Here is a 25,259-nt window from a genome sequence, read left to right as displayed (position 1 = left end):
CATTCTTTTTTTTGTCCGCAGGTAGTACCAATCCCACTCAGCAGTGATTGGGTTTATTCTGTATTCTCTGTTATTGTTTAAATGATGGGCTGCGCAGTGGAACAGCATGTACTGTAGCTGTTTCTAGGTTGGATAAATCAGGTACAGCAGAATGAGATTTAAATGATTTTATTCAATATTTGGATTGTAAAAACAAACACACAAAATATATCAACTTTTTAAAACATCCAGAATAAAAAGAAAAATTCTGCATAAAATAAAATTTTAACATAAGAGCATTGTAAAACTAAAAATCTGTTTACTGTATGGTTAACTCTGAAGGAGTCTACCATTGGGTACACTTTAATTTGGAAGATCCTTCTTTCTTAAGGGCCTGCCACAAGCAGTGAAAAGTCTTATGTCTGATCAACGATGGATTAGTCTTTGGTCTTTAGTCTAAAAGGGATGTGTCACATTGTATGGTCTTTAGATTGACTGTATCGCTGCATCCTTTGAAAAGTTAATACAGAAATATAATATTCCTAGATGACGTTTTTACAGGTACTTGCAGCTTCAGAACTATGTAGCTTTGAATTAAGACTTGCTTCCCCTTTTTGCTACTTTTCTGTTAGATACTATTTTTTACTGTAAAACAGTTAAAAAACATAATCTATACGTAATGCATAATATTCCACCCCTTTAGATCTCCTTAAAAGTAAATGGGAAACCGACTTATATGAATTAATATTGGAAGAAACATGGCATGAAATAATTAGTATTGTCAGTGTTAATGAGTTAAAGGAATATGATCTGGAAAATGTAACGTGTTCAATTTTGTTTTAATGGAAATAGTTTTACCAAATTTGGCCACAACGTCCTCCCACAATTCACTCGTTTTACAGACCCTAGTGACATATGTTTTTTCTTAGACGATGTGAACACAGCATTGCTACTGTTGACTTCAGTGAGTAGATTACATAATTTTTATACTAAAATGTGGAATCAATTTTGGTACGTTTATTTTCTTGTGCCTCACTTGATCCATTTTATCTCTTATAAAGTTGTGGAAGCTGAATATGAAGGTGTTTTTTGGTCCAATGTGTGAGCTGCATTTGAGTTTCATTTGTTTAAAGTTAACTCTCTCCCTGAAAATAGTACTCTACAAAATGGATAGATTCTAATTGAAATATCATAATAAAAAGAGACTGAAATGTTATAATAAAGTGAAAAGAAAGGTTCCCTCTTACCAGTTTGTCATGCATACAACTACATGTTTGATCTTCTTACCAAAAAAATAAACAAGGAAATACTAGCAATTTAACTTGTGATTAATTGCAGAGTATTGCTGTGATTAACTTGATTATATTTTTTTCCAAATGACATCATAGAAGCACTACCATATGTCTAAGGCACACTGTGATTCTGTTTATGTTTGCACATTAGTTGCAATTATCTATTTTAGTTGCAATTATAAGTGAGACTTTCTAGATAAAAACTGACATGGATCCAATAAGTTAAGATTTATTAGTAACCTATAGCTTGACTATGGCAGTAAGCAAGATGACAGTGAAATGTGTATTTTTTTATGGAACTCTGAAATTGTGTGGGTGTTTCTATGATGTCATTGTCTTTTTTGAGATGTTTTTGATTCTGTAAATAAATGTGTATTATATAATAAAAAGACCCTAAACAATCCATAAAAAAATGGATAACTGAAAAAAAACCCTAACCATAAATTATTAAATGCAGAATATTATAGTAAATTATAAATTGTGTATATATATATTCCAGAATCTCCATTAGACTAGCTATGAAGACCTGTGTGTATGGAAGAACAAAATCCCAAAATGTATAAAGTAAATGAAGCATCTGGTTAACAAAACAAAGCAATGCATTTTAAAACCTGCCAAGTGTGTAGTCAGATAGCCACACTGTTAGGGATTTTCTCTGGGCACAGGTAGCAGTACTGCATGTGCTTTCCCTCGTTGCGATTCTTGATGGATTTAGACACCTCAGAGAGCTCTTTACGGAATGTCTCCTGAGCCACCCTCACTGGTTTTTCAATGAAGTGCTCATCAGGATACATGCCTAAGAACAGCTGTAAAAAAAACACCTCAGGACAACTGTATAGGACCCTAGATAATGTAGCAACTCTAGAGAGTTCACAATGTACTTAATCAATCATATAACAGGACTGCATTTTCATTGTACGGAATCATTTCTAAGGGTTGCTGAGCTCACCTCATTTTCCTGGAACTGACTGAGGGTCCAAACTGTTGCCAGAACCAGGCAGGAGCGGCCATGGTCAGGCAGACACTCCATTATGAAATTCATATCCACCTTGCCTTTCTTGGTGGGAGGGGGTTTTCGCATGGTGCAGGGAGCATTTGGGATCCAGGAATACCAGTCGAACTAGGAGGATTTTGTAGAGAATTACATTTTTTTGATTCATATTGGACATTTTATTGTGGAATAAAAATACATTTAAAATCATATACAGAACCAGTTTATTAAAGTGCATACAGGAGTGTCACGGTGAGGAAGTAGGAGAACTGATCAACCAGGACTCTCAGGGGATCTATATTTAAAGGTTTGCTTTGGTGTATGATTAAAATTTTGGGAAGAGGGGCCACTGAGACTGAATGTTTATGCAGAAGTGATGACAAATATCATTGGATTAGTTTAATCAGTTACTTTAATTTGCCCATAATGCTTAATGAGTATGTGCTTATAAAGCCAGTAATACTTGTTCTGAACGATAGTTTCTATAAAAAAAAAAATCAATTTAACAATTCCAATGCTTTGTTTGAAATAATGAATATAAGCCAACATGTTCTTCACTCTAAGTTCTTTAACACTGTGTCCACTCACTGTACACTATTAAACCCACATAATTTGTAAATGTAAAGTCAAACAGTCGTTCATCTGTTGCTGCACAGTTTACGCTGGTTATCCTCTAGTTCTTTACCAGTTGTCACTGGATGATGCCCACAGGTTGCTGTTGGCTGGATGTTTACTGTTGGTAGACTATTCTCACACCAGCAGTGATTCTGAGAGGTTAAAAAAACTCCAGCAGCACCGCCATATCTGATCCAGGCGTACCAGCACAACACACAATAACACGCCACCACATCAGTGTCACTACAGCGCTGAGAATAATCCACCACCCAAGCCATACCTGCTCTGTGGTGGTAATGTAGAGGTCCTGACCACTGATCAACAGGATGAAAGAGAGCAAACAACGTATGCATAGCAACAAATGGACTATAGTCTGTAATTGTATAACTATAAAGTGCTGGTCAGTGGGGGTGAGAAAACGTACAGTGAGTGTAGAAAAAAGGAGGTGGTTCATAATTTATTAATTGATTGGTGCATATCAATTTGGGATGAGTTTGAAAAAGAAATAAGAATGGGGAGAGAATGAGACTCTACCTGTCCAAAGTTGATGGCAGCATGTTGTGCAGAAGCAGTGAAGATGACAACAGTCAGATACTCAATCAGCTGCTCTCGGGTCTGCAGTGATTTAGGAAACTCTGTGAAAAATGACAGTGTGCTTTCACTAAATGTGCTCAGACTTGTGCTTCTTAAGGGACATTTTGTTTGCAGTTGTGTATCTGAGGAAGTTATTGCACTGTAAAAGTCAGGAAAGTCAGGTGATTAGAGACACATTTCAAAGGTTCTCTGACAGCTTTGAGTTTTCTTTGCTTTGTTACTCTCCTGTTGGGAAATTATAGTATATTTAAATATATTAAATCATGCGACTGGATTTACATTAAAGATGAATCAGCAATTCATCTATGACTAGACATAATTCTAAATTATGTATGTAGAGATATATATTATGTAAGTAGAGATATATAATCTCTAATTATATTTTGATTAGGCAAAAATAATTTGAGTTTGACTGGTGTAAATGACACTAGCTTTCAATTGAGTTAAATTGAGAGGCTTATGAATGCATATGAAGCCAGACCCTGTTGGACAGGCTAAATACAAGAGAAGGGTGGAGACAGGGTGGAGGTTGGAGCAAGTTTTTCTGATGCTGAAATGGTTTGAGTTTGCAGAGTATATATAGGGCTGAACAGATGAGTTTGAGTGTGGTCCTACTCCCAGAAGTATGTTATTACATAACTTCAATTTGCTAGTACAGACCACACTCGTAAAGGCTGAAACCTGGAGGTGAACTGAAGCTGTTGTGTATAGCTCTATAAACTATTGAGCATTGTCTCAGTGACAGTTTGCTCGGTTTGTTTCCCTAGTCCGCAGATGTAGTGTTAAAAATTAAAAAAATGACATTTAAAAAAAAAAAATTGCGTCTATGTATGAGAACTGCTATGTATGTGGAATAAATACAGAAATAATAGAACACTTGTTTTATACTTGTGAAGAGACTAAGTTTGTATGGGAATCATAGATGGCTGAAATCAAATTCCATAAATGTAGATTTTTATTATATAACAATTTCAAAACATTTTTTAAATATTTTCCTTGACTTAAGAATTTAAGGCGGCACGGTGGCACAGCAGGTAGTGTCAGTCACACAGCTCCAGGGACCTGGAGGATGTGGGTTCTAGTCCCACTCCGGGTGACTGTCTGTGAGGAGTGTGGTGTGTTCTCCCTGTGTCTGTGTGGGTTTCCTCCAGGTGACTGTATGTGAGGAGTGTGGTGTGTTCTCCCTGTGTCTGCAGCCATGTAGTCTTCTACCCAGCAGTTTGGTAAAGGAGAATATTCCAGCATGGCAGCAATAGAGCACTCTGCAATGTTGGTATTATTTTTTTTTTTTTTTCAGATTTTTGCCATGTGTACATGGAAAAGGCTACATTAGAAATCACTATCTTTATCTATCTTACTAATATCTTTCTGAGGTGAACAGAGCTCAACAGCATTCTCCTACAAACAATATTTCAGTTCTTACAAAGTTCTGTGTTAGCTTCAGTCACTGCGTATTTACTTCAGACCTGTGTCATTCATCACCGTGGGAGATAAAAGTGTTCATTCCTAGATAAACACTGCAGTTTAAACGAATGTCAAAAAAGAAATGTCTGAATTTTAATGTACCATTAATTATTTAATGTGGCAGCACGGTGGTGCAGCAGGTAGTGTTGCATGGGGACCTGGAGTTTGTGGGTTCAAGTCCCGCTTCAGGTTTTTCCATGGCTCAGAAGCGCTCTCTCTCTCTCTCTCTCTCTCTCTCTCTCTCTCTCTCTCTCTCTCTCTCTCTCTGTGTGTGTGTGTTTCACCACAGTACTGTAAACATGGATTACACTTAACAACAGGTAGGGGGAACCCAGGAGACAAAAGTGCTAATTCTTATTGTCTGAGCACTTTATGTACTGGATAGATGAAGTTTTCAGATGACAATAAGATTTTCAAATGATCAAATGTGAGTTTTTATAACTGGAAGGGTTTAGGGACCATGGTTTTTGAAGAGGTTCGAAAGATCCCTGGATTTGTGGCCAAAGAAAAACTCCAGTGATAGTCAGATGTACAAAACAACAAAAAAGAACTGATCTGTGAGAACTGGGCCATGGACTAGTGTTCAGCTAAAAAAAAAAAAAAAAAACTCATCTCCACCTAACACTACCATAGTACGGTTCTTGTTAAAGATTGGAATTTGCAACATCACTGGCTACATTTTGGAGGAGAACTGTTGTAGTAGTAAAGTTTAATCAATATAATTCCATCCCAGAAGAGTAAAAATTACTGTAGAAATGGGTGGCAAAGTCTCTATAAATAGCCATACACCAATGATTTAATTTATTCTTGGGCAAATTACTAATACTACCAATTAACTTATTTTACTCTGTATCTTCCAACATATCAGTCTTCAAGAAATTAAAATATTGTTTACAGAAATAATGTCTTGAATCATCATTGTATACATTTCTTTTATTGCCCACCCCAACTGAAATATTCAAAATAATGTGATAACATTGTCCTCACCGCAGTAGTCAAAATCCTGCATTCCAGAGCTGCAGACATCTTTGACGAATGCCTGTATCTCCTCATCTTTCTGCACGGTCTTATCACTGGTGTAGTAGATACCCACTACTTCTGACACAAATCTACCAAGAGGCACAAAGAAGAGTTTCATATGTCAAATAATATCACTCAGATTATCTAATAGAAAAAACTCTATAATACTAAGATTCTCTAATAGAACACACACAAAATAATATTCAGATTCTCTAATAGAACACACAATAATATTCAGATTCTCTAATAGAACACACAAAATAATATTCAGATTCTCTAATAGAACACACACTATAATATTCAGATTCTCTAATAGAACACACACAAAATAATATTCAGATTCTCTAATAGAACACACACTATAATATTCAGATTCTCTAATAGAACACACAAACTAATATCCAGATTCTCTAATAGAACACACACAAAATAATATTCAGATTCTCTAATAGAACACACACTATAATATTCAGATTCTCTAATAGAACACACAATAATATTCAGATTCTCTAATAGAACACACAAACTAATATCCAGATTCTCTAATAGAACACACACAAAATAATATTCAGATTCTCTAATAGAACACACACTATAATATTCAGATTCTCTAATAGAACACACAAAATAATATTCAGATTCTCTAATAGAACACACAAACTAATATCCAGATTCTCTAATAGAACACACACAATAATATTCAGATTCTCTAATAGAACACACACGATAATATTCAGATTCTCTAATAGAACACACAAAATAATATTCAGATTCTCTAATAGAACACACAAACTAATATCCAGATTCTCTAATAGAACACACACAATAATATTCAGATTCTCTAATAGAACACACACGATAATATTCAGATTCTCTAATAGAACACACACAATAATATTCAGATTCTGTATTAAAACACATACACAATAACATTCAGATTCTCTATTAGAATAAACACAGTAATATTCAGATTCTCTAATAGAACACACATAATAATCAGATTCTTTAATAGAACAAATTCAGTAATACTCAGAATCTCTAATAAAACACACTCAATAATATTCAGATTTTCTAATAAAACACATACAATAATATTCACATTCTCTAATAGTCATAGCCAATTCCACCTGTTAGCCAGGACACCCCCATCAAGCATTTGATTCCACCAATATGGGATAGTAAAATAAGGAAGCTAGCTTGTGCTTCGAGATATATCCAGTAAGCCAATGCTTCTCATCAAACTGCACCTTACACAACATGTCTGGCTTATCAAGTTTTAGGAGAAGAATAACTGCCCAGCTCTGCTATGACAAGTCATTTATGTCCATGTTGGTGAATGTGGGGGGATTCAACTGTGCTCTCCTTAATTTCCAGCCTCTAATGCCTCAGGTAACATTGAAAATTATACCTAGGACCAAGACCTAGACTGCTGTACTACTCAGGAGCCCAAACTCTTCACTGTAAAAGATTTTGGAGGTATTATTTTATATTTAAGACATCTATTATTAGCTTCTTCATTCGCCCTGTTCAAGGTGTGCTCTTACCTCATGCCCAATGATGCCAGGGAGGCTCCAGAACCACCACAAGCCTGATCAGGATGATGCAGTTCGAAATGAATGCCTACCTTTTGACAACATCCCAAACTTGGTTTCCGTCATCTCTGTAGAAGTAGTTCGGCAGGTCCTCCACACCTCGAGCCTTTATGGATTCTGGGAAGCACAGGGACTTGTAGGTAAATTTCTTCAAGGCCTTCTGGACAAGCTGTACATGGCCACCTCCACCTGAGCTCAAAGCCTAGGTGCACACACACACACACACATCCTTCAGTCATAACAATCATTCTTATCACTCTTATTTGAGCTGACATCAGTTAAATAGGGTTATACACGTCAGGGAAACAGAAAATGATCAAAGATGTCTATGGTGATACAAGAAGTTAAATACAAAGACCACACCCTCCCTATATCAATGTGTTTGAAAGAACACAATATTCTTAATATAATGTTTGTAGGAATGTTTTATCATGTATTTGAATTCCACAAAATCAAATACAGGAACATTTAATTCATTATGTTAAATAGGTTTTTTATTTTTATTTTTTCCCCAGTTTCCTGAGAGGTTCAGATCATTCTGAAGGTCACTGTATATGTCACATATATATGAAGTTCATTCATTCATTGTCTGTAACCGCTTATCCAGTTTACGGTTGTGGTGGGTCCAGATCCTATCCGGAATCACTGGGCACAAGGCAGGAAAACACCCTGGAGGGGGTGCCAGTCCTTCACAGGGCAACACACACTCACACCTGGAGAACCCTGAGGAAACCTGAGGAAAATGCAGATACGAGAACACACCACACTCCTCACAGACATTCACCTGAAATGGGAATCGAACCCACAACCTCCAGGTCCCTGGAGCTGTGTGACTGTGACACTACCTGCTGCACCACCGCGCCACCCGCTCATAATAATTTTCAGACATTATTAAATAGTAGATATATTTCTGTCTTTACATAAGATGTGCAATTGTAGTCTATTTGTAAAATACATGATAATTCATTACATCGTTGTTGCACATAATGTTAATGTGTAATTGCAAATCAGAAACATTTAACATAATGGTACCATTATTTATTGTAGGAGCTTACTGTAAATTACTCAGAAACTGCTCCCAGAATTTAGAGCAAAACAAAATAAACATACTGTAATTATAAAGCAGTGTGTTAACACAAAACTGTGGTGTACTTGGTAGTAATATTGCAGCAGGCGTTAATAGTGTCCAGTGTGAGTGAGCATTGATCACTGAAGTCTCACCTTATCAAAAACTCCTTCCTCAGAGATGAGTTTATCTCGAGCTTTGGCGTTTATGGCAACTGTGAAACGAACATGTGGCAGAAGCAACTGGAAGTTCAAAGCACACATCATTAAACACAGTGAGCAGTATTTAAAACTACTTAGCACTATTTAATGTGTTGTTGAGTATGTGTGAATCGTTTGTGTTTAAATCACACATAAGTTTCAAAGTGAAGGTTTCAAACCTTGGAGATAGGATGAGCTGCAGACAGCTGTCTGTACATGGCAATCCCAAAAACCTCTGATATCAGGTGAGTCCTGAGGAGGTGTGAGATGGCCTGATGCACTTGAAAGTCAGAAGATTTGACCCACATCTTAGCCAGCAGCCAGTCATTAGTATCATCACTGGGGAGGAAAATGGGGCTCTCTTCTCCTGGAGTTTGACTCAGCTTTTACAACATACAGGATATTCATGTTACAACTGGTTCATCAATTGTATAACAGGCTAATATTGTTTTGAAGTTTTGATTTGAATTTGTATTAAACACTTCTATATTCTATATATTATATTTAAAATTATGGTCTTCTTTGCATAACACCGCTGTCTTATAGATTTTGTTTTTTTGCTTCATAGAAATGCAATATTTTTTGTGATGAATGGACCAATAGCTGTACTCAAAAATATATAGAATTATATCTATTTACATTATCTTTGTTTTCTGCAATATGGTGGATGTTTGTAGTATTCTGGTCAGCAACAATACTCCTGTTATAATCCAGGTTGAGATCACACAACAATATATAAGCTCTAGTAAAGCAATCTTACAGTTCGTACTGTCACATGTGGAATACAGAGACGTATGTCAATTTCAGAGCATTATTTGTCAAATGACATGCTTGGAAATATTTCTAAGAAAGATTTGTTGATAGGGAACATCCACGGGTTACACGCTGCTGCAAATTTTCATACACAGTCACTGATTATTTGCTGAATTTAAAATGTTTGAAGAAAATGAAGCATTAATGGGGAAACATGCTAATAGAAGCAGAAAACTATTACATACTGTTACAGAAAAAACAAAAAAACAAAATAGAGAAACATTTGGGTCTGTCCACAGTAGAGGATGTTTTATCTTACTCAATATTAGAGAATCAACAAAACATCCTGTAAGAACCAAAAAAACAAAACAAAAATGAGATTGCCTTCACATCTCTAATTTCTCCAAGACCACTGGAAAATCAAAAGTAACTTCAGCTTGTGTTTCCTGATGCTCAGAAATACCTGAAATTAACCAATGTAACTCAACTGTGTCTCCTCTCAAGGTTTTGTGGAGATCTCAGTAAAGTCTTTCACGTTTTCCTAGATAATAACTCTAATGTTCATCTGCAGCTGAACTAGAGATAGGAACTGAAGCATTCTTCTTCCAGCACTAAGAATATGCTGTAAAAACAATATAATTTATATCTGGGCTTACTGAAGTCATCTACAAGTAATTTGGACATTAAAACCAAGGGTGCCCAAACATTCGCATAAAATGTAAAATGTACCTGGATGGCAATGGGCAAGATTTTGTTCTTGCTGTTCTTGTAGAACAGACACATTGGTGCAGCCAGATACTGCACTGTGTCTGGGTCTGTGCCATTTGGAGGTATACCGTCCAGTATCTCATAATCTGCTAAGTATATGTTTCCTGCCTGCAATCCAAAAAAGAAAATAAATAATTAAACAATCTGACAAGATTAAAGTCATAATCAGGACTATCACAGTGAGTTTAGCTTCTGTTTTAGGGCTCACTTTCAGCTCCTCTTCCAGTGTGAGGTCTCTCTCCAGGGAGACAGCCACCATCTCATGCGTGACAGGAAACTTTTCTGGAATTTGGGTACACTTCTGGATAATGACTGGATTGCACCCATTTAAGAACTGGTATCCAAAATTGAGGTCTTCCTTCCAGTTCTGCATCAAATATTCTGATCATACAGGAAAAATACCATGGCTATAAGATTATATCGGTCAGATACATAAACACATTTCAATGATGTGCAGATCTTTTAATCACTATGTTTATTGTTTCATGTGTCATGTTTTAGTCACGTAAAGTTTTTCTGTGTAGCACATTTTGCAACCTGATGGTGTAACAATATAGGTTTACAGACAATGAAAATTTAAACAAAAACAAAGTCAAATAAAACCGCACGATTAAGCCAAAGGGGACAGTGGCAAATAAAAACTCCCTAAGGAAGAAAGTATGTACTGATTTACACATTCACAACATTTGATTTACAAATTCAAATCTATTTTACACATTTGTGAATTTAAATTATGATTGTTGTTGTTTTAAATTTGTGTATTCCAATAGATTTGTGGATTTGAATTTTACGTGTATGTAGTTGCTCAAACACAGTTACAAAGTCTGTCACATCTGTGAGTATTGTTTTACAAACTCAAAATCTTATTTAAGTCCATAAGAAAGCCTGGGGATAAAAAACTTACAAAGGGGACCCTAATCCTCCTGGTCAAACAAAACTAACACACACACATTCACTCTCACACTCACACCTATATGCACTTTTTGAGTTGCCAATCCACCTACCAACGTAATGTCCTACCAGATGGAACTATGGCTTTAAAGGATGAAATTATGAAATATTCAAGACAGTCTCAACCTGATGCCGAATTTTTGATCGTCCAAAATATCTGTTCAAAATCAGACAAGCTGCTCCATGATGACTGGAACATGTTCATGAACTGGTTTATGCCGAGGTTTACTGTCCTGAAAAATGAAGAAAGACCTAGTAAATATTAACACATGTATTAACATCCCCATCAATTAAAAAAAGACAGTTCTGTAGCCCTCAAAAGTCTTGGCTTATTTTGGCCATTTTTGTAGACTTCTGATTTTGCCTTTATATGCCACATTAATCAATGTTTACCATGTCAGAGTTTCAGTTCCCTTTTCTCCTCTCTCTCTTTCTCCAGGTCCATCCCTTTCACACCCACATACTGTCTTCAGCTTGTAGTGAAGAGTCAGTAGATTCCAAACCTTTTCCATTTCTTTATAAAATATTAAAATTAATTCAGCACCAGTCCCATCCTGTTTTTGTGCACTGTTTACTCATTTGTGTCACATGTTCCTTTCTGCTCCTGTTTTATCTCGATCGTATAATTTCTGTCACTTTCTTTCCATAGTTTCGATCTCCTCATGTGGTTTGTGCATGTTTAACTAGCCATATGCTTGTTCCGTCATCCTCTCATTAACCTACTCCCCTGTCAGGTGTTCCCCATTACTGTTTCCCAGGTCTTCAGCTTGTATATTTAGGTGTGTGTTTCTAAGATCAGTTTGTAGGTGTTTAGTCTTATTAGGAAGTGTGCCGTGTGCTTTCTTGTAGTTATTATATGTACATTTCTGATAAAATAAATGTCCTTGCACTTGTATCTGTCAATTTGTATATGATCCTCAAACACACCCTGACAACGTGGAAGTATGATTTAAATCCCATTTAAATTAAGATATTTACGTTTAATTCTTTGTTTTATCTTCATAAAAGAATGAAAATTTAGAACAAAGCCTGTACGTTCAAATAAAATTGGTGGCAGTTTTCAGTATGTTTTTGTTTTGAGGCATCTCGTCTTGAACTAGTTACAAGGATTGATTGTGCCAGGGTTAAAATCTCAGCAGTTGCTCCTAAAGACTACTAGGATCAGACAAAAAATGGTGGAAATTTTAGCCTGTGTCTCCTGCTACTTAGATATATCTCCTGAGATAAAAGCCAAGGAATTTCACCCATGTCAGATTTGCCGTGGAACTAGTCATAGACACAGGGCAACATTATTTGTAAAAAGTCAATGGGAATACATGCAAACACTGCATACATTGACAAAACAATGACTCTCCTCTCTGAAAAAAAACTGGAACTCAACCTAAGGATATAGACACCTTGGACCCATAGCTTCTTGGAGGATATTTACTTCATACCTGTCACAGTAAATTCCTATCTCAGTCATTACAATGTTACTGTATACTGTTCTATCATCCCAGATGCCCCATGCCCTATAAACAAGTATGGGGGGTTTAATACTCTTAGAGGTGATACTTGGCACTAGTATGGTGACCTCAGGCTTATATGCAGCTGCTTGAAAGTATTATATTAGATATTTGATTGGAAAGATAAGATAACACTTTACTGATCCCGAAGAAAATTGTAGTTTTTTGTTTGTTTGTTTGTTTGTTTGTTTTTTAAAGATAAGATAACACTTTATGAACATAGGAATCTACATAGGAAAAAGCATTCTTAGATTAGACAGTAAAAACTGTGGGTGTCAGCAATGGCTGCACATTAAAACAGCTGATCCTGCTTATTGGAAGAATTTTTTTTTAAGAAATGTTGATGAATACACTCACGCTTGAATGAAGTTGAGTTTAAAGTGTGACTCTTTCTCACATTCAAACTGGATTTCTTCTGGGAGTTCTTCATAGGTTTTGGCATCGATACTCTTAGGAAACCCAGGCGTCAATTCCATCCATCTTGAACAAGACACGTGTGTCAGCTGCAGTTATGATTGTAATGCATTGCTAACATTACCAGTAAGATCACATAAATCACACATCCTCTAGTGCATATGCACTCCTACAGACTGTCCCTCTAGTGGTGTCTTTCACTCTCAAGGTGTTGTTGTACCCTCAAGTAAATAAATAAATAAATAAATAAATAAATACTTTTAAAGAAGGAACATAACTGTGCTGTTTTATTGCAAATGGAGACTTCTGGTTAATTGATTTCATAATCCTCAATTCTACACTAAGTTCTGCATTTTCTTTTTAATACAGCCCTTACATTGTACTTTACAGTGTTATGTTCTATGGTATACATTTAAAATACTAACAGTGTATCCTCTCTACATTCTTGGATGTACTTTCCAAATACAGTGTAATATCCCATGTTTTTTGAGTGTACATTCCTGGTACTTACTGTATAATTTCCAACATTTCAAATTGAAGTTTGCAGTATTTTGCAGTTTGCAGAACTGTAACTTATTTTTATTATTAATTACACAATAATGAGGTTTGCAGGTATTTATAGAAATGTGTTTCATTAATTAATACTGGGTGCTAGGTAAGTACACTTTAAAACATGGGCTGTACTATAAAGCCATACTGAATATAGTAAACAATAATGAACAATGATTAAATTGCATTTGAGGCTACAGTTACACTTTATATTAAAACACAAATGTATCTGTACAATAGCATACTGTCACGCCTACATCCCAGGACTCCAATTCCCAGAATGCACCCGTCAGTCACATGACTACCCACCGGTCTCCCTCGCCTGAATTCTAATTACACACACCTGTTTGTTTCCCTATTTATACCCCTATCACTGAACTGTTCTCTGCCGAGTATTGCAGTGGTTTATCCCAGTTTACAACGTATTCTCTTGTTATCTGTCTGACGATTTCTTGTTGCCTACTTCTTGCTTGTTTTTCCGGTTTACGTCTCCTGCCTTGTCCCTTTTGGTACTGTCTGTATTCTTCGGTTTTTGAACTCTGCCTGATTTCTCGACTACGGTTTTTGCTTATCCTCTGAGGTACTGTTTGCTCCCTGTTTTTGAACCTTGCTTGCCTTGTGATTACTCTTTTGGATGACGTCATAAAAAAAAAAAACTGTTTACTGTGTTCCGCAATTGTCAGCTCTCTGTCCTGTCCTGACATATTGTACTTAAAAACTAAGAGCAGGAAGATTAGCCAACATCGGATTTGCTTTAGCTAATGATATTATATTCAGTCATGTTAAAAAAAAAAACTTGAACAAAACCTGTATGTCTTCTGCTTGCTTTCCAGCTCTTTGCCCCTGTGCAGTCTCATTGTGCTGCTTTTCTCGTTCTGTGGCAAACAAGCTGCAAAATGACATTGAGAAAGAACATTGTCATCAACTTAATGAACCTGATGAAAGTTCACCAGCGGTAAATACAACTTTGTCCGCAGTTCGGGTGCAAATTACAAGTCGGAAAAAAGGTATTTCCCAGTTTCCAACATCACTCGAACACAGCATTAATGAAGAAACAGGGAGGTGGACAAAATATTATGGTTGGTCGGTGTGTATTATTTATATATATATATATATACAATTTTGATAATTTTATTAGATACATCTAAGAGACCTTGTCCATTCCGCAGCACGACCTCCTTATCATCCACTATCCAGCGGAAGCAGGGGAATTCGATATAATCTCCAGCAGGGGTCTTCAGTGCGATATATTTACAGTACCAGTCATCCTGAGTCCAGTATTTCTCCTTTATAATCTTCACCAGTTCAATCTCCCCCAGGTTCTGCTCCACTGTAATGTCATACGAGTCCACCTTGGATTAAACAGATTAATTAAACAGATTAAACTGAGAAATCATAGAAGAAAATATCTGAGCACACTGCCTAGATCTGTCAGAGATAAATTAGGCTTTATGAATGTCATAGACTAGGGGGAACAAATATGTTTTAGGGTCTAAATGAAATGTGGAAAGATAATTAGATTGGGATACTTGTGAGGTAAAGGGGGCGCCAGTCCTTCACAGGGCAACACAGACACACACATTCACTCACACCTACGGACACTTTTGAGTCGCCAATCCACCTACCAACTTGTGTTTTTGGACTGTGGGAGGAAACCCGAGCACCCGGAGGAAACCCACGCAGACACAGGGAGAACACACCAACTCCTCATAGACAGTCATCCGGAGCGGGAATTGAACCCACAACCTCCAGGCTCCTGGAGCTGTGTGACTGCAACACTACCTGTTGTGCCACTCTGGTGCCTAAAAATATACCTGGTTGCTTTATTACTCTTTGATACTTGATACTCATGGCCACTGATTTTGGACTGACAGGCACTTTTAAACCTCATCTACCAATTTTCAAGCATTTTCAAAAATGGAAAACTATGCTTTTTCCACAAGGATTAAAGTTCTCTGCCGCTTCGATGGATTTCTCTCAGAGCCGTTATTTTTGCAGCTGCATCATGCTGTTAATGGCTGATTTGTTTATGTGCGTTTAAAATCTTAATGGCTTGTTTGATGTGTCTGGCTCCAGCCTTTTGCTTTTCATCCTCCATATCTGGTGTCATAGCAAATAAAATCCAATCAAATTTATTTGTATAGCACTTTTTACAACTGATGTCACAAAGCAGCTTCACAGAATTCCAGTAAAGACAGAAGTTTTAACAGAAAAAGTAAAGACCCCCAGGAGAGCAAGCCAGGGGTGGCACAGCGCTAAAGCTTACAGCAGACGTACAGCATTATACTGCAGGATGTCCAAGTGGTGTTCAGAAAATCAAGTGGCAATCATAAACAATTGGAGAAAATCTACATTTTGAGAGCAAGCCTGGTCTTATGTAGGGATTGCTGCCTTACTTTCTTGCAGCTTAGCTTATGGACTTTTAGTTAATTGGCTGAGTAGTGTAAACTGTAGGGTGACCAGATCTGAGATGGTAAAAAAGAGGACACGTCTTGGGGCATTTAGGTCCTTTACACCATTATTTGCTACACAAAACATGGGAATTTCCTTTTTAAGTCATCCGAGAACTTACATTTATGTTTCGGTATAGCTGCTCGAGATGAGGTACAGATAGGTACAGGAGCTTTGCCTGACATAAGGACTACTGAGGTGCAGACTGACCAATTAAATGTTTACAGAGAATGTTATCGACCAATAACGGTAGCTCTACAGTCAGATCATGCAATCCGAAGATTTTAGGCTACTTCACTACGCCCCCTTCTCACTCAAGCGAACCAAATGGAGTAGGGGAGGGCGGGACTAGTTTGTGAACGAAATGCTTTGTAAGCTCTAGAAAAACAAAATCCCGGACGTTTGTGAAATTCCGCCAGGACATTTTTTAAGTCTAAAAAAGAGGACGTCTAGTCAACCTAGTAAACTGTTGCTGACAATCCAGGGCCAGAGCCAAGCCGCAAAATGACAGGCTAAACTGATTCTCCGAGAGCCGCCTTGAGGCATCACACAGGTTCAACTGTATTGAGACTGTGTCTATGCCCCGGAAATATATCTCAATGTAGAAAAAATATCAATCAGCCCATCCCAGTAACTTAATCAATATTAAATCATATTCAGTTTATACTGCAGCACCTCAGACCTAAAAACTGGTTTACTCAATAAAAGATCACTAAATTAATAAGTGGACATAGACCACCAGGGCCCTGCTCAGAATTTTTAAAAGAATTTTGTAATTTCACTGCAAACCTAGCAGTATGCAATTGTAGTGGAGTATGGACAAATATGAATACCGAAGACAGATTTGGACAGATTGAAATGAAGAAATGAAAAGTTTTGAATTAAAACTTCTCCAGTCTGAATAGGACCTTTCCTCTGCGACCAAGTCACATTCCAGAGGACTGTTTGTACCTGCGGGGTTGAAGGACTTTACAACCACGCACACACACATAAGATCAAACACTCTCCAGGGCATCTGGATCCCCCGACACCCCTAACCTCTTCAGGAACTCGAGATAACCGATTTTATGATACTTTTAAGAGACAGGAACCTCAAACAAAGAAGAGAGCTTTTACGGCCCGTTTAGGACAAGGGCACCTAAATGTCTATCCTTATCTCGAACCCACTAAACAGGGCCAACAGATGTTTAAACCAAAAGTGACCTCGAGTGAACCCCGTTGACTCAACCAAAACATGGATCAACAGCGACACCAAATGGACACTGGCGAAACTACGCCTCGCTCGGAGTCGCCGGAAACCATAGCGGAAAATAGTCGAACTCTGATTATTTGTGTATAAACAGATGTATTAATGTCACTTTCTGTACCCTCAGATGAATGCCTACCTCCTAATGAAAGGTTGTATATTGTGGATCGTTTCTATCATGAAAAGAAATCCTACCTCTGAATAAGAGAAAACGGATTAATATTCCTTTCTAGCGTATCATCATGAATTGGACGTAAAACAGCGTACTAAAGATGGAACCTTATGTAAATGTCTGATATTAATAGTCCAATGTACTCATTGTTATATGTTGATAACAGGTATAAGAATTTTGATACGAGAAATTCATATTCTTTATGTGTGAATCAATGATTCAAACCCCCTTCGACTCTCTCCCCCTAGCGAGAGTCACGTGAGACTGAATTTGTGTCCAATCAGAAAGAGGACTCCTCCCGTTAAGGCGTGACCGCGCCAGCCTTGAAAACACAGAGCAGCAAGGCAGAACAATGAGTTGGAGCGTTCAGATCAAGAGTCTTCCAGTGTCCGTCTTCGAGCATCCGACAGAGTTCAGTTCGAAGTTCAACAGAGTTACAAGAATTCAATCCCGAGAGCTCGACAGAAGTAACGAACCACGAAAGAAAGCGGAAAAGAGAGGACGCCGACGAGAAACTTTGAACAACAAACACTTTCTTCTCCACGACGACGACGAAACAAAAGAAAAACTCAGAGACTTCATTTAAAGCTTACGAGAGACGTCTCGAAATTAGCTAAGAGTATGAAGTTTTACTAATAAGTCGAGTAATTTGAATATCTTTCTTTTCTTTTAATCTTGTTTATGTTTATTACCTATCGAAGTGTGATCTCACGAGTGATCAAAGCGGGTGAAACTTATTTGTGGCCAAAGTAAGGTATCAACCGTTTGAGTAATCGACAACAGATATATTAACGTTATAAGCTGATTCCTGAAGACATCAATCCTGGAAAGCTGAACAACGAGACTAGCTAATACTCTGAAAAAGCCTCTCCACTACGGTGGAAAACCAGCCACGCCTGTGAAGACCCAAAGAAGGGAAATCTCGATCGACGCAGCTCAGCTCGGAATCGAAAGTCTTCAACTCGACTGTAAAGAGATCCTCTATAAGCGGGCCTGCTTCTCACCACGTGGGAACGACGAGAGCACCCCGGGAAACGGAGATTAAACAGCAGGACGCGACGGCTCGGTGAAACGGCTAACGAGTAAGCTAGTGTATTTAACACCTTTTCAGTAGCTGATGTCTAAATAAACCCTCTTTATAATTTACCATTTATTAACCTTAGTTAGCAACAATTTAATCACAAGACAGTAGTGCCTAGCCCACCTTAAGGTCAAAATCGGTTTTCCCTGCTGTGATACCGTGAGAGTATAAGGTTGTGCTATGTTAATTAAATACTTCTCTTTGTTAATAAAACTCTCATTATTTGAAATCACAGTGTTTGCAATTTGTTCGTTATTTTCCTGAAAATCCTGACGGACTCATTTAGCATGATTATTATTCATTCTCAAACTAATTATTAATGTTTTAATTGCTTAAGCCAATTATAAATCTTAATTAATTTCATTAAGTCAAATATCAGAGGTTGGAGGAGTTTGAATAAGGTCAAGGCTATAAAACAAATTATAAAATTATATGTATATATTTGTGGTGTACCTTACTACACTACACAATGATGAAGTAATATTTGACTTTAACATCCATTTTGAAAACCTAGACATAGATTGCTTTGCCCAAAATGTAATGGGGCCTACACATTACTGCAGTCATACTTTAGATTTAGTTTTGACTCTAGTTGTTAGCATAGACATACTGAAAATCCAATCCACAGCAATCTCTGACAATTACCTAATTTAATATGAGCTATATCTTAGTCATAATATAAGTACGTAAGTAAGTTGAACCTAATCTAATCTAATCTAATATTAGGCAACTAACTCAACCCACAGTATTAAATTCAATCTGGATTCAGGACACAGTATAGCACATTCCTAATTAACTCTTTGGACACTATCTATACAGCTATTTTGCTATTCTGTTTATTATTTTTTCCATATATTTATTTTCAGTTGCATTTAAACAATAATTATGTGACATAGCCATATTGAATATGTTATCTTCTTTTCTCAAGACCCTAGGCTACTCATATAGGTGATCACTTGAGGTTTAAATGCTGACTGATATTTGATATTTTCTTGAAACTGGCCTTTTTTTGACCAAGATTTTACAAAGTGTTTTTTTTTGTATATTCCTCAATGTACAGCTTTGAAAACATTATCCCACCTCAGATATCTTTGTACACATTGTTAGCCTGGTGTGTCTGTTAGTTGAAAACAAGCATTTTTGGTGATAATTTATTACATGGCATATTACTGTGACAAAACAAATTATTAGCATCAGACGGACTTTTTTTCCTTGATATTCTAAGCTCTAGGATGTATGACTGATAAAGCTCTGACAGTCACAGCAGGCCCAGACTTTGAGGAATTTTGTTTAGGGCCAATATGGACAATATACCAACAAATAAAAATTGTTTTGATACATTGGCACAGTAGTTTTCTCAGCTGATTATAATAGTAACAATTATTATTGTTATTATTATGAAGAGGATGATGATGATGATGATGATGATGGTTGTTGTTGTTGTTGTTGTTATTATTATTATTAAAAATTAAAATATGACATAATACTTGTTTATTTAGAATGCACACAATGAAGTATTATTTTAAGTTTCTATTTGGTGATCTAATGCAATATTATTTGATGTTAAACCTTCTGAAAGTAAACACCTTTGTTTATGTACCTGAGCAGGGAGATAATTTATGAGTAAATTAGAATCTTTTATGAGCAAAATAAAACATTGCCTTGTTTGTTTAGGTGTTTTTTCACTCTGGATTACTTCCAGAGGCTTCACAGCACCGTGATGAGAGAATGGTAAGATCTGCGGTCTCTAACGGTATGCAGAACTCACCTTCATGCATTCCTGAGATATAAAGCTGAGAATATAAGTTGTGTTTTTTTACCCCGCAGAATGCGGGGTTCAGGTCCAAGAAAACAAATGACGTTCTTCTGGCCTCTGATCAAGGCTACATATCCTTGTTTGTGCTAATCAACTTTAGCACAGCTTTTGTTAAGATCGACCACAATATCCTCCTAGAAAGATTAGGAAACATCTACTTGTGACATGTACCTGTGATTAGAAAGAATCACAGGTACAGCCCTATCCTGGTGCAAATCTTACTTAACTGAATGTTATAAGTTTGTAAATGTAAACATATTATCATCAAGCTATTCAAAATAAGATACGGAATTCTGCAAGTCTCTATTATAGAACCTTTATTATTTACATTACTGTTAGCCACAGTTATAAGTAATCATGGCATTAACTTTACGCAGATGATATGCAACTGTAGATATTAGTCAAGCCTGATGGCAAACATAGATTAAAGAAATTTGAGGAAAATTGTGTACAATGTGAAAGGCTGGATGTTCTTCCTGCTAAATAGTAACAAAACAGATGTATTCCTTCTGGGTCCAAAAGTGGTAAAAGATTATATTTAATTTTATAACTCACTGACTTTCCTTTTCTTTTATTGACATATAAAGCCCTTCATGGAGTCACTCCTGAATACCTGTAAGACATTATTTCCTATTATGAGCCACCACAATTACTCAGACCAGAACACTGGCTTTTTATAGTGCCCAAAACTCTGAATGTTTCAGCTGGTGGAAAAGCCCCCCAACTCTGGAACAAACTTCCAGATAATGATTAGGACATCTAACTGTGACATGTAACGGTGATTAAAAAGATCTTGATTATATATTTTAATCTTTGTCTTATTTTTAAGATATTACATAACACAGATCCTCCTCCATTTAAGACTTTTATTATACAAAGAAAATGTGCTCAGGTTACCAGAGGCACTTTTAGAAGAGATTTACTAGAATTTACTGCCAGTTAGTATTAGAGAAAGTAATACTTATGTGAACATTAGGACATGAAATACCTATTGATAATTTCTGCTGCATACGGTCTTGTATGAGGTAGTGTTGCTATTGATTGTGATTGTGTGAGTTGTCTGTAGAGTGTTCTTGGGTGTTAGTTTTTGTTATTATTGTTTGTATGTAACAGTTTTTAACTGTTTTGTGATTGTATAATTTTAGGTTGCCTTTTCAAGAACTAGCCAAGGACTACAGACTAAAATTAGCCTTTCTGGCTAACTGGTTTATTTACAGAACTTCTCTGTTTATTAATGAGCATTGTCCCTGTCAAATAAATAAATGAGGTAAAGAAACACCTCCACACATGAATAAGACATTATGATCAAATCTCAATAATTTTCAACACATTTCTGTCTGAACATCCAGTAAAACACTGTAATGTTGAGCAGAGCTCAGCTAAGTGCAGCATTAATGCTGTTAGAGCCGTAGTCATGAACACGAAACGATGAGGCAAAGAAATGTCCTATTTCTACTTTCAGACTGTTCATCACTTAAACGCTGCATCCCTTTTGCTTACATTTACACTGTCATTAAAGTGCTCATTTCAAAGAAGTACTTAGGTTTCAGGGCAGGATTTGGGAAAGTGTAAGACTTCTGTGATCTGTGATTGGTGGCCTTGAGAATAGGGCGCTGTGATGCTGTGATCAATCTCTCTGTGGAAGTTTACTTTGTCCTGAGAAGCTCGCTGGTTGACTTCTGACCTAGATTCATATTTTTGCAATCTGAACTTTTTATTTGAATTTATGGGTCAGAATTTTTAAAATCTGATTTTTTTACTCTGAATTCCTGTAATCTGAATACTTTTAATGTGAATTTTTCAAATCTGAATATTTCACCACCTCAAAATTTAAAGTTAATCAAATACCATACAAAAATAATTCAGATATAATATATTCAGACAAATATAATTCAACTATTCAAATTTCAAACAAATTAAATTTAAAATAAAGGTTAAAATACTTTGTCATTGATTTTAAAAAAATAGTCATACGAACTTCAGTTTTTAATTTTTCAGTACTTAGGTAGTATATGTATATATATAATGCTCTTACCTCTCCTTTTTCAAAGTCATTATAGAAGTATTTGTCCAGGAGAATTTTCTTACTGCAGCCCTCTGTCCCCACCAGGGTCAGGTTGATGTAGCTGTTTGTACCAGCGTAGAACTGGCTGCCAGTAGCTACGGTCACTATGTAGTTAGGCATAATTTGACTTACTAAAGAATCAGAATCTGTTTCTCCACTGTGGGCTTCTGCTGCCTCTCATCAAGGGTGTTACCCCTTTTATGCATGTACATAAAAATGAAAACTCCCCTCCCCCCAGAAAAAAAAACACCCCCACTCCCACTCACACATGAACAAGCACACATCTCTGATTTTTACAAGTTCATCAGCATGACAGGTTCTCAGTGATCTGCATTGTTTAACTTGTGGAGTACTCAAATGATCCAAAAAAATAAAAATAGTAGAGAAATATTCCCCAAAAAAATGGGACACTGAGCAAACTATAAATAAAAACAGAAGTAAAGATGAGGAGGGGTAGACCACCCTATGAAAAGCAGTCTGGACAAACAGTCCAGTAAGCGTTAAGTAAGCCATAAGATAAAGTAAGTACGGAGTATGTAAAGGGTATTATACTAGAAATATGTGGTCATTACTGGGTATCTTACAAATATTTTATAGGTAAGTACATTTTACAAAGTTACATTTTCTCCATACATTGTACTTCTAAGCATATATATATATATATATTGGCTACTTTCATTACAGGCACTAGCAGAGTTTCATTGTGCTTTGTACTCATTTGGTTCAGCAGATGTTATTTGCCACAATAATCATTATCACATGTTCCAAGAGTTGAAAAACACTTCAACGCTCACATGGGTAATGACAGCGAGACCTGGAGGGGCGTGATTGGGAGGAACGGCCCCGCTAATATGAACCCGAGTGGTGTTCATTCATTGGATTTCTGTGCCCATCACAGTTTGTCCATTACAAACATAATGTTTGAGCATAAGGTTGTCCACAAGTACATCTGGCAGCAACATACCCTACGCCACATTTCGATGATATACTTTATAGTCTTATCATCGGAACTGCAGCCATATGTTCTAGACACTCAGGTGAAGAGAGGTGCTGAGCTGTCAACTGATCACCACCTGGTGATGAGTTGGATCAAATGGCGGGGGAGGATGCCAGACAGACCTGGCAGGCCTAAACGTGTGCTGAGGGTTTGCTGGGAACTTTTGGCACAGGAACCTGTCAGAAAGATCTTCAACTCCCACATCTGGCAGACCTTCGACAGCATCCCGGGGGAGGCAGGTGACATTGAGTCAGAATGGGCCATGTTCCGGACCTCCGTTATTGAGGCGGCTGAACGGAGCTGTGGCTGCAAGATTGTCAGTACCTGTCGGGGTGGCAATCATGTTGTATATGGTCTTATTGATCATTTCATGCAGTACCAAGGGATGTTCTGAATCAGATGTAACTGACAGAAATTAGGTAATGGTCTGAGTTTACTGAGAATGGTGGAAGGATTGTTAGGTTATCTACACTGTCACAGAGGGTCAAAACTAAATCAAGAGTATGATTACAATAATGTTTAGGCCCCAGTGCATTTTTGGCAAAGCAGACCGAGTTTATGATTGATGAAAATTCCTATTTAGTGGACCATGTACATTTTCCAAAGTGATGAACTGTATCATCACTTTTTGTCCTTCAAAGATGTACTATGGAATACTGTGTACAGATTTAACACTGGGTGAATTTTTACTGATATTTAAAACAAATAATATATTTGAAAATGCCCTCACACCATATATTGAAAAATAAGGACTCAATATAGCCCAGAATATGACCAAATCTATAGCATTTCTGTTGCCTCAAATGACCAAGAATCCAGGGATATATTTTTCAAAAATTTGCAGTTACCCTGATCATATCTAGAGCATATATGAAAATTGTTTGACATACTTTAAGCCAAAGAGCCAGCAAATAGTATAGTATACTGTCATGTCCTGTCATTTTTTATACACATGCAGTATCTGAATACACCCTCATGCCATATATTGCAGTATAAGACTCAGTATTTTAAGAATATAACAAAATCTGCAGTAATCGTCATTGTCAGTATTGTAGAATACTGTGTGCAGGTATAATAGTAGATGAGCCTAGAAATATGTACTCTGCCATAGTCCTGTGTACTATTATACCGTAATCACACAAATTAATACTTTAAATCAATGTTTATTCAGTTCTTTGATTTTTTATTTTTTCTGAACAACTTTTCAGTAAATGGAGCAGAATAAAAAAAGGGCAAATGTACCACTTCTGGTTTGTCTTAGTTTTTAAATTTTTCATAAAAACTCTGTAATTCTGAATGGCTATCTTCTAAACCGCATTTTGGGGAGATTAATTCTAGTTATATTTCGAGCCTGCATTTTTTTGAATTCTGGCTATCTTCTGTTCCCATCATTGACTCTGTACACTATATGGTGGTAGAACGCAGCACAGCCTCATTTAGAAAGTTAAATCTGTAGACATGTCACAGATCGCTTCATTTTCAAGGAAAGTACATGCCATTGAAGAAATGATCGACAGTAAAGAGATTCCCCATCAATCAGCACGTCCAGGTCATGCTGATTGTCATGGAGAAGGAAGTAACAGCGATATCTGGAGGTAAGACAAATTTAAAATACTCTATTGTTAGAGATAAAATATAGAGTTTTGTCTTTTGGTTTCTTATGTTCTATTGCGGTTCT

The 25,259-nt window shown here is 36.7% G+C and overlaps 1 protein-coding gene across 4 annotated transcripts; it reads right to left on the bottom strand.

The window, feature by feature from the left end:
• Positions 1-1,897: 1,897 nt before the first annotated feature.
• LOC136694664 (polyunsaturated fatty acid 5-lipoxygenase-like) lies at positions 1,898-22,704 on the bottom strand. 4 transcript variants are annotated; one of them, XM_066668398.1, is made up of 14 exons: positions 22,555-22,704; positions 14,907-15,105; positions 14,561-14,642; positions 13,148-13,270; positions 11,412-11,518; positions 10,543-10,715; positions 10,296-10,442; positions 8,993-9,196; positions 8,769-8,855; positions 7,580-7,749; positions 5,923-6,044; positions 3,412-3,512; positions 2,221-2,391; positions 1,898-2,077 (listed from the first exon to the last, which is right to left on the bottom strand). In XM_066668398.1, the coding sequence occupies exons 1-14, from the start codon at positions 22,702-22,704 to the stop codon at positions 1,898-1,900; spliced, it is 2,016 nt and encodes a 671-aa protein (XP_066524495.1). The 4 variants fall into 4 exon arrangements, with proteins under 4 accessions (XP_066524495.1, XP_066524496.1, XP_066524497.1 ...); XM_066668399.1 differs by having other exon boundaries at positions 7,580-7,680; XM_066668400.1 differs by having other exon boundaries at positions 7,580-7,653.
• Between the last annotated feature and the right edge of the window lie 2,555 nt (positions 22,705-25,259).

Source organism: Hoplias malabaricus, chromosome 4, assembly GCF_029633855.1.
Source record: "Hoplias malabaricus isolate fHopMal1 chromosome 4, fHopMal1.hap1, whole genome shotgun sequence".
Classification (NCBI taxonomy): domain Eukaryota; kingdom Metazoa; phylum Chordata; class Actinopteri; order Characiformes; family Erythrinidae; genus Hoplias; species Hoplias malabaricus.
The sequence above is the reverse complement of the archived record's forward strand: the minus strand, read 5'-3'. Positions and strand labels throughout refer to the sequence as shown.